The sequence below is a fragment of the Phragmites australis genome, chromosome 3 (assembly GCF_958298935.1).
Source record: "Phragmites australis chromosome 3, lpPhrAust1.1, whole genome shotgun sequence".
Lineage (NCBI taxonomy): Eukaryota > Viridiplantae > Streptophyta > Magnoliopsida > Poales > Poaceae > Phragmites > Phragmites australis.
Genome location: NC_084923.1, coordinates 32,475,855 through 32,485,403, shown reverse-complemented (window position 1 = coordinate 32,485,403; position 9,549 = coordinate 32,475,855). Strand labels below are relative to the sequence as shown.

Sequence of the window (9,549 nt, the reverse complement as noted above, 5' to 3'; positions counted from 1 at the left end):
GTTTAGGCATAGTCAGCATATTACAACTTTGATCACTAACTCTTATCATATTATATTTACAAAACCAAGGTTCCTAAATTTTAGCACACCACTAACTCTTATCACATTATATTTACAAACCACACTTTCTAAATTTTAGATGCCTAAAATTTAGGAGCGATAATCAGGTGACAGCGGCCGCCGCGTATGCTATGGTCAGCGAGGTTTAGGGTTCGGGGAGGGCATTTTCGAGGCCGTCGATGTACTTCCCGTGCTCAGATGTATGCTCGGGAAGCAGACTGGTTTGGCAGAGGAGACGGGCGCGAGGGCATAGGTAGCATATTACAACTTTGACAACTAACTCTTATCACATTATATTTATAAAACATATTAATATTAAAATTCAATAGAATTATTTTTCGAGATAAATCTATGTCTAGTGTCAAATAGAAAAAGCTATTAAAGTGGAAAGATTATATATGTGCTTTTTTCCTGGAGGGAAGTATTCTCTGGGGATCGTATCCTCTAATTTTACTTAGCAAAGTCATAGATACTACAGTAACATGACTTTGTTAGCTCCTGTCCATTAGATCGTGAGCAGATGGACAGAGCTGAGTGTTACAGTACCTGTACTACAGTGCGCGTGCTACAGTATCTTACTACAGTACTGGCACTACAGCAAAACTGCACAGACTATAGCTTCCACGCGAATTACTGTAGCACGCGTGTCCATTCCCTAGAGGGCTAGATCATTGTAAGCATTGAATTATCGATGCCTTCATACTGCTTGTGCCTATTGTTGATTTTCGTTATCGCTTCCAGACGGGAGGTCAAAAGGACAAAATTTGGCAAAGTCCACCACCGACGGACGGTGCGAGAGAGGGAGAGAGCGCTGTGGTGGCCGCGGCGAAGAAGCTTGGCAGCCGTCGATGGCGGGCGTGGAAGTGATGGTCGCCTCGGCGGTCGTGAAGGAGGCCATCCGGGGCCTCGCGGCGGCCGCTGGGGGCCCGATGGCCAAGCTGTGGAGGAGCTGCAAGGCTGACCTGGAGGACATGCGATCCACCCTCTCCCTGCTCGAGGCGGGCTTCAGGGACGCTGAGCAGCGGTCCGGGAGCGAGGAGGGGGTGCGCGTGTGGCTGGGGCAGCTCAAGGCCGTCGCGCGAGACATCTCCGCCGTTCTCGACCAGCCGCCGCCGCCGCCGTGGAAGGTGCGGTAGCCGCGCCATATGTCTAATTTACTTCCTTACTAATTGAAGGTAGAACCACTTGCAATTAAAATGCGTTAACGGCATCTAGTTTTGAAGGTATGGTAAAATCTGTGCTCGTTGCCTTTTATTACATATTCATATTTTTAACTCACCCTGAAAGATCATGGATTTGTAAGTTGAATGCAACTATGCAAGGGGTGCCATGCCAATACCCAAGAAATGGCTATGCTATAGTGGTTGTTCTCCTGCTACAGCTAATATCTGATGTTAAGAAAAGATACAGCTTATATATGTTGGTGGTAATGTTCTGAATCTTCGACAGGTATTTGCGAAACTTAGTTTGGTTAACAAGATAGAGGAGCTAAAGGAGAAACTGAAGGTGGTGGAAGAGAAACGCCGTATATTTGGGTTCAGTTTGTATAATAGCGCAATCAATGAAAATGTGGTTGCAAACTATGTTGCATGGTACGGGGATACGGATACGGGGATACGGATACGAGGATACAGGGATACGACATTTTCAAAAAACAGCAATACGGGGATACGGTAAACCCCAAATCCAATACTATAACTATAGCCGAACTGTGCATTATATAACAATATAACATAATAATATCATAGAAATATAGGATAAATAAACATGCTAAGCTCATCAAGAAGTGACAAGAATTCAATTTTCCCCTCCTAATATCTCCTCCTCAAATTCAGAAGATCGAGAAGGAGGAATGAAGGAGCAGCAGCTGCTCCTTTCTTCCCCATTCTTGCTGTCGGCCTGAGCACAGCTGCTCATGGTGGCTCTTCCTCCATCCACCACTATTGCCACGACCACCTCAAATCGGTTCCCTGGGATGTGCTGCATCTTCCCCGCCCCTCCTCTGACTGAGCCCCGCGGCCGCTCGTCGCCGGAGAGCACGAACAGGGCAGTGCCATTGCACAGCACACCTAGAGCTCTTCTACACCCATCGTGGAGAGCTGCGCCATGATCTCCTGAAGCCGACGGAGTATCCCCGAAGTATCCATGGAGTATCCCCGAAGTATCCCATTTATTTTGTATTTATTTTAAATCGAAAATAAGGGATACACGGGGATACGCGTATCCCCGCCGTATCCCCGCGTATCCCCGTATCCCCGCGTTCTGGACGGCGATACGGCACATCTGGGAAGTATCCGTGCAACATAGGTTGCAAAAAGGGAAACAGTAGCATGTATGGACGATGAATTTACTATCGTTGGATGGTCAGGAGAGAGAGATGAGATAATAAGGCTTCTACTACAGTCTGAAGAAAACTTGACTATTATTCCTATTGTTGGCCTTGGAGGCATTGGTAAGACCACTTTGGCAAAATTGGTTTTCAGTGACAGTAGAATGCAAGATTTTGAGGGGAAGGCATGGATCCATGTGTCCCAAAAGTTTCATTTGGGAAGAATAGGAAAAGCTATTGTATCACAATTTGAAGGTACTGCTGATGACTTTGATGATCTGCAGTCTCTGTATAATCAGCTAGAAATCATTTCTAGTGGCAAGAGGTGCTTAATTGTGTTGGATGACTTGTGGGAGAATGACATTGAACTGTTACGCAAACTGAAACTCATGTTAAGATGTGGAAAGAAAGGGAGCATGATACATGTCATTGTGACAACACGCAATAAAGAAATTGCTCAGGAAATGTCTACACTTGGTTCATATAAACTAGGACCTTTGTCCGATGATAATTGCTGGGATGTGTTCAAGGAAATTTCTTTTTGATGGGCAAATGAACAAGATTTACATGTGCTAGAAGCTGTTGGAAGGGACATTGCCAAAAAGTGCAAAGGCTTACCCTTGGCTGCTCATGCTGTTGGATCCATGCTTCGCAATGAAAATGTTGATTTCTGGAAAGCTGCCAGAGATAGTAACACTTGGGATCAGTGCTCATCTCACGACAATGTATTGCCATCGTTGAGATTGAGTTATGACCATATGTCGTCTTATTTGAAACCATGCTTTGCCTACTGTGCCATCTTCCAAAAAGGTTGTACCATAGACAGGGACAAATTAATTCAACAGTGGATTGCTCTTGACTATATTAAACCATCCTTACCAAACTTGTCTTACAAAATTCAAGCAGAGGAATATTTGAGAGAGCTTTTAGCGACATCTCTTCTCCAAAACTCAGTATCTTCGTTGGTGAGTTCTTGTAAACTTCCATATTATGTAGGGAAAATATTTGCTTCAGTGCCCTACCAGCCATGGAGTTTGCACATTGCAGATATAGTCCATTTTTCACACTTTTCCACCTTTCAGAATGCCTCACAAGTTATATCTCAATAGATTAGTTTGTGTTCTATCCCAGCATTATCTCATTGTGTATACAGTATAAAGAAATTTTGGTTCAAACTTCTTTGCTCTTTTTTCTTTTGGACCAAGGGCAGGAATTCTGCCATTTAAAGATGCACCTAAAGAAAGTTTCTTTGTCCTGATAAACACTTGTTACTACTTTGTAGGTTACTCATGACCAAGCCAAAGCTTCACAAGAACTCAGCATGCATGACTTGGCACGATCGGTTGCTGGTGATGAAACACTTTTTCTTGATTGTACAAAGCAAAATAATTATCTCAGTGACGGTTGCCATCATTTAGTTGTGGTGAGATATGATAAAAGGCTTTCCAAGTCATTGACTGTTAAGGTAAAGTCACTACATTTCAGAGACTGGTGGAACACAACTCCCTGGTGATGCATTCTCATCGACAAAAAGCTTGCATGTCTTGGATATAACTGGATGTGCTTTGAGGACGTTGCCAGATCCAATTCATCAGTTAGCCCATTTGAGGTACCTCAATGCTTCACTATTGTGTGACAAAGATTTTCCGATGTGGATTACTAGTCTCCTAAAACTACACTATTTGTGCATGCACGGCTCTTCTAAAATTTCGGAGTTACCTAAGTCAATCGGCAAGCTCAAAGATTTGGCACATCTGGACATATCATGTTGTGGGAGCCTTGCGTACTTACCGGAGATGTTCTCCAAACTTACAAATCTCTCGTTATTGAACCTAGCAGATTGTTCTAGCCTTTCTGAATTGCCCAACTCCATATGTGACCTTGTGAATTTAGAGATCCTAAACCTTTCAGGTTGTCCACCTGAAGAACTACCTCAAAGTTTGGGAAATCTCCAAAAGCTAACGCTCCTGCACCTATCCAGATGTTTCAAGCTTTGTGTCTTGCCCGACTCCTTCTGTAACCTTGTGTCCTTAGAGAAGCTTGACCTATCATATTGTTCTGTTTTGCAAGTACTACCTGAATCCTTTGGCAACCTTGAGGAACTAAGGTTTTTGGATTTATCACACTGTTCCAGTCTTGTAAGATTGCCTGGTTCATTTGGTAATCTCAAGAAATTGCAGCATCTGAACTTAGAAGCTTTGATGCATTCCACATCCTTGCACCACAGTGACCTACTCTCCTACTTCGACATGTTATTTCGAGTCCTCTGTAAATTATCGAACCTTGAATACCTAAACTTGTCAACATGTCCTGTTTCTGCTCTGCCTGAATATCTTGGCAACCTCAAAATGCTCCGCACATTGAATATCTCGTGTTGCATATCTCTAAGAAAATTACCGCAAAGTATTCTCAAATTGCCAAATCTTGAGTCTTTAGTTGTGAGAGGTTGCTTTCCACGTATTGATGAGCAAATCAAGGAATCCTCATTGGCCAATGGTTTGGTATCACTGCCAAAAATTTTCGTATGTACCATGGCTGGTGGTATGTCCAGCAATATTGTGCAACTTGAGGGTGTAAATCCCGGAGAGCTCGAGATAAAATTTCTCGAAAATGTCATGAGTTTGGAAGAAGTGAAGAAAGTTAACTTGCATTGTAAATCAAGGCTTTCCAGGTTGTTTCTATCTTGGACTGGCAGTGTTAATGATCATCTTGTGGACGATGAGTCTGTCCTTAGGGAGCTCCTACCCCCAACCACTTTGGAGCAGTTTATTCTCCAAGGCTACATGGGTATCAGATTTCCAAGTTGGATTGGCTCTGCTACATATCTTGTAAGTCTTTCCCGAATAGAGCTGCTAAACTTGCCGAGATGCACCCAGCTACCATCACTTGGTCAGTTACCTAATCTACAAGAATTGTCCCTCCGCGCATTGCTAAACATCAAGAAGCTGGATAAGGATTTCTGTGGTGGCAGTCCAGCATTTGTGAAGTTAGCAAAATTTATTCTGCAGGACATGAAGAATCTAGAAATCTGGAACACAACGGTATCAATATCTAATGATGATAATAGGGGAAAATTCATGTTCCCCAATCTTCAGAAGTTGCTGATACATGGTTGCAACAAGCTGAGGGTGAAACCGTGCCCACCTGCTGCCGTGGAGTGGGTCATAGAGGTTAATGATGTAATGGTATCATCATGGAACGAGGGAGGATGTGCAATCAATTCTTTCAGCCCGGTACCTTGTTTGGAAATCTCAGATTGTCATGTCCATCCTGATGATTGGAGGTTGCTCAGTCATCTACCTGGCCTTCGCAAGTTAAGAATTCGCATGTGCAATGAGTTGAACAGCTTACCAGGAAGCATTCAAGGCCTCACCTCCCTTCAGTCGCTACTTGTTTTTGGATGTCATGGTTTGATAGAACTGCCGGAATGGCTTGGTAGTCTCACTGCACTCCAAGAATTGGAAATCAAACTACTGTCCAAAGCTCAAGTCCTTGCCACAGAGCATGCGTCACCTTACCTCCCTAAGATTACTACACGTAGGTCATTCCGACGGCATGTCAGTGCTGCCAGAATGGTTGGGCGACCTCACCTCTCTCCAGAGACTTGAGATCTGGGGATGCCAGAGAATCAAGTTTTTGCCACAGTGCATGCAGCGCCTCATGATGCTGAAGGAGCTACAGATCAGGCATAACCCTGAACTAAAGCAGTGGTGTGAATTCTTTTTAGATGGAAAAGAAATAGTTTGAATCAAATAACAGCATAAAAATCTTGCTGACATCAAAGACTAAATGTGTGCACTCTCAAGTTGTGTACCCAAATACTTCCCTTGGTTGGCTGTACATATACCACTATGCCTCCGCGGCATTTGGTAACTAATTATCTTTGTCTATTTTATGTTCTTATCTTGCTGTTCTATACAAGATTCATTCAAGTATGTATACCTAGTTTAATCTTAGCTAGTGATCCAGGTTATGTAATGCACTAAACAATAATGAGTCCCCCAAAGTTTTATGTTTGCCTCCAATCTTATAGCAGGATTGTCTTCTTATGAGGCACCAAACAGCTGAAGTTGTTTGTGAGATCTTTGCATAATTCTGAATCAAAATGTCACCTAGACGCTTAGTAGAAAGGAGCTAAGTCGTTAACTGATCATTGTTGAGCCAAAGGAACGTGTCAGGTTGCTCAAATTACATAGGCCTATGCGTTCTGGGGCTCTGCCAATAGTCCTGAAGCAAGTCTAGATATCACAGATACTGCAATTTTCTGAAGTTGGCATCGTTTCTGAGGTTCAATTTTGGTCACTGGTGTCATTTTGAGAGCTGTTGGTTCTTATGATGCGCAAATTAGAGGGGTGGGGGGGAACCGAACTGTCTTTATGCAGAGTGTGACCAAGATGATCAAGTTTTTTTTTGCAATCCCAGTCCAGCATGTCAAAAAATATTCCTCCAATCCGAAATATAAGTCTTACAACTCCAATACAGCCTTTTGCTTTATTCTTCCATGTCTACCCCTACTTAAATGCATCCTAATCAATTTGATAAACTTGCCACCTATCTTAACTCTAACCATAATTGATACACAATAGAGTTTACACCTCATCTTAATTCTTGTGCCTAAGTCCAAATAGACTTATATTTAAGATTGGAGGGAGTAGTCATTCACAAACATACATGACGTAGACATCAGAGAGGAATCCAATGCTTTGTTTGTTTGAGCAATTTCACGTGCAAGCAATGAAATCCAATTTATTTGATCTGCATGTACCAGAAAATTGTCCAAGAGGAATCCGGCATCTACACCATGCAATGCAAGGGGAGAAATTAGGAGATGAGGAGAGGTATCAGATTTCAGTCCAAGAAATCTCTTGTCGATGATCCAACTGAAGCAACGGCCCGCGCATGCAATTTTTTAGCCGAATAATGCTATACGTACGATGATCATGCTGTACGATCAAACGACAAAGCACTGTTGGCTCATGCGGTGATGATTAAAACTGCTGCTGGCCCACGCGATGCTCTCCTGATGCTGTGCCTGCAAGATTCCCTTTCCATGCATGCATGAGGGTGGGGTCCACCAAGGCAAGATCAACTTGAATAAGGTCTTTGTTTTTTTTTTTTTTTATTATGCATTCTAACCCCGAAAGTAAAAGAAAAAAATAAACGGCTATGATCTAAAAATTGATTATTATAATTTACGACTCATATTGCATTATGAAATTCCACAATTTGATAGGAAGAAAGTTTTCTATAAAATTCAAATTATGACTATCCATAATAAAAACAAACGGGCCTAAACCAAGGTGTCACTGATCCCGGGGTCTCACCTTGAAGGTCGCACCTTGAATAATGTAACGTTAGCTCTGGTTAGTTGAGTCCGTCATCAGTTTGTTGGCAGCCCGAGATGTAAAAGGGAATTGCTAGTATTATTTTATTTAGGAAAGGTAGACCACATGGTTTGTGTGTGAGATAATTAGGTGAGTCTAGAATCTTAGTTACGTAGGTACATGATACACGTATAGATTGGCTTGCATGCCAAGTTGTACGTGTGTGTGGCTTATAAAAGACAGGGTGCTTCATTGTAAAACAAATAGAGTTGATTATTATGAAATAGACCACCACGTGTGTGTTTCGGCTGTGTGCCGTTAGGATCGAATCCCTGTTACCAAGTATTGGTGAGAGCTTATCAAAATTTACCGAGTTATGGAGAAAATCAAGAACTGGTTTCTTAAGTTATCGAGGACGATTCAACCCTTCCTGGTCGTGTTTGGTATGATCACAGGAGGGTAGAGGTGGGACTTAGGCTGGGTCGGGCCGGTCTGACCCGGCCCTTTCGGGTCTCGAGCCTTCTGGGCCGTGATAGGATGGTCCGAGAAACTGTTCGGACCGGGTCGGACTGGTTCAAGCCATCTTCAGCTAGGCCCAGATCCGGCACGGATGCACGATGGGCCTCGTCGGGCCGGGCTGGCACGGGCCCAGCATCGCCACACTCCACCACACTGGAGGGCGCGTGAGGGCGCAGACCCATTTTTTACCGGGCCAGACCGCCCATTGGGCCCATATCAAGGCCCGACCCGACCCATAAATCAGGTCGGGTCAGCCCGGCCCATCAGCGCTCGTGTTGGGTCGGGCTTAGGCTGGATCGGGCTGTGCCGGGCTTGAACCGGCCCAAAAAAACACGACCCAAAGTCCCAGCTCTACTGGAGGGAGATCCTTGGGTACGGCATTATATCTGCACATTAGATTGTAATGGCATGCTAGTTATCCTTGTTCTTCGTCGTTCCACCGTGAAAGATCGAGCAGATCTTCATCAAATCGGTGAAACCTTTTCGGTTCACCGTTTGATTAGTCCAACCGGACTGCCAGTTCAAACCTTATAAATAGCATAAATGTTACACACCAATCACAAGAGCCAACATTGTGCGGTGGTAAGGAATACGACTCAAACATGGTGGACCGGCGGAGGCTTTGATTCTGGTTTTTCGGTCGAACCGTGTTGACGCTGACTATGCTAACAATTAGATTAACTCAAGAATATTCTAAGATTTATCCCTTAGAATATTATAAGATTTATTGAACTCAATGAACAAGTGGGTTAAGGATTTAGCTAAAGAAAATATATACCAACTAAACAAAGGTTAATTGTAAAGTGATTGGATGCCATAAAACATGGTGGATGGTTGGTCTTCCCTACGATTTAGGTTCGTAAGCATGCATATATTAGATTAAAGCGTCTATTAGCACTGCTCAATTGTTACACCGTAGATGAAGAAGGTTCGCCTCACTCAGGATATCACGTAGAAAGGGTATGCCAAGATCTAAAGATGCACTATAGCGATGATATCGGTACATAAACCTAAACACTATGTTTACACTTATCTACTAGAGTCAAGAAAGGATCCGATAAATGATTTAAAAATTCACTTCAAAAATCTCCTTGAAAAAAGAGAATATTTTAGGAAAGGAAACACACATTTTCAGAAAGACGGACATGTCCAAATGGCATTAGGTAATCTCAAGGCACAAGCGTTGTCTCTGCTATCGGATTGCACATTATTGGAAAAGAGTTTCGGCCTTTTGATAACTATTTTACTCAATTTCTGCACTTCTTATCTTGCCATAACTCGCGCACACTCATTCTTGAGAATATTATTGGATCGGAC

The 9,549-nt window shown here is 43.1% G+C and overlaps 1 protein-coding gene across 2 annotated transcripts; it reads left to right on the top strand.

The window, feature by feature from the left end:
- Positions 1-788: 788 nt before the first annotated feature.
- On the top strand, positions 789-3,127 carry LOC133912826 (putative disease resistance protein RGA3). Of its 2 annotated transcripts, none has more exons than XM_062355750.1 (3): positions 789-1,187; positions 1,510-1,632; positions 2,368-3,127. In XM_062355750.1, exons 1-3 carry the CDS (start codon positions 909-911, stop codon positions 2,932-2,934), a joined length of 969 nt encoding a protein of 322 aa, XP_062211734.1. In that variant the 5' UTR covers positions 789-908; the 3' UTR covers positions 2,935-3,127. The 2 variants fall into 2 exon arrangements, with proteins under 2 accessions (XP_062211734.1, XP_062211735.1); XM_062355751.1 differs by having other exon boundaries at positions 790-1,187; positions 1,510-1,733; positions 1,896-2,368.
- Positions 3,128-9,549: the final 6,422 nt, after the last annotated feature.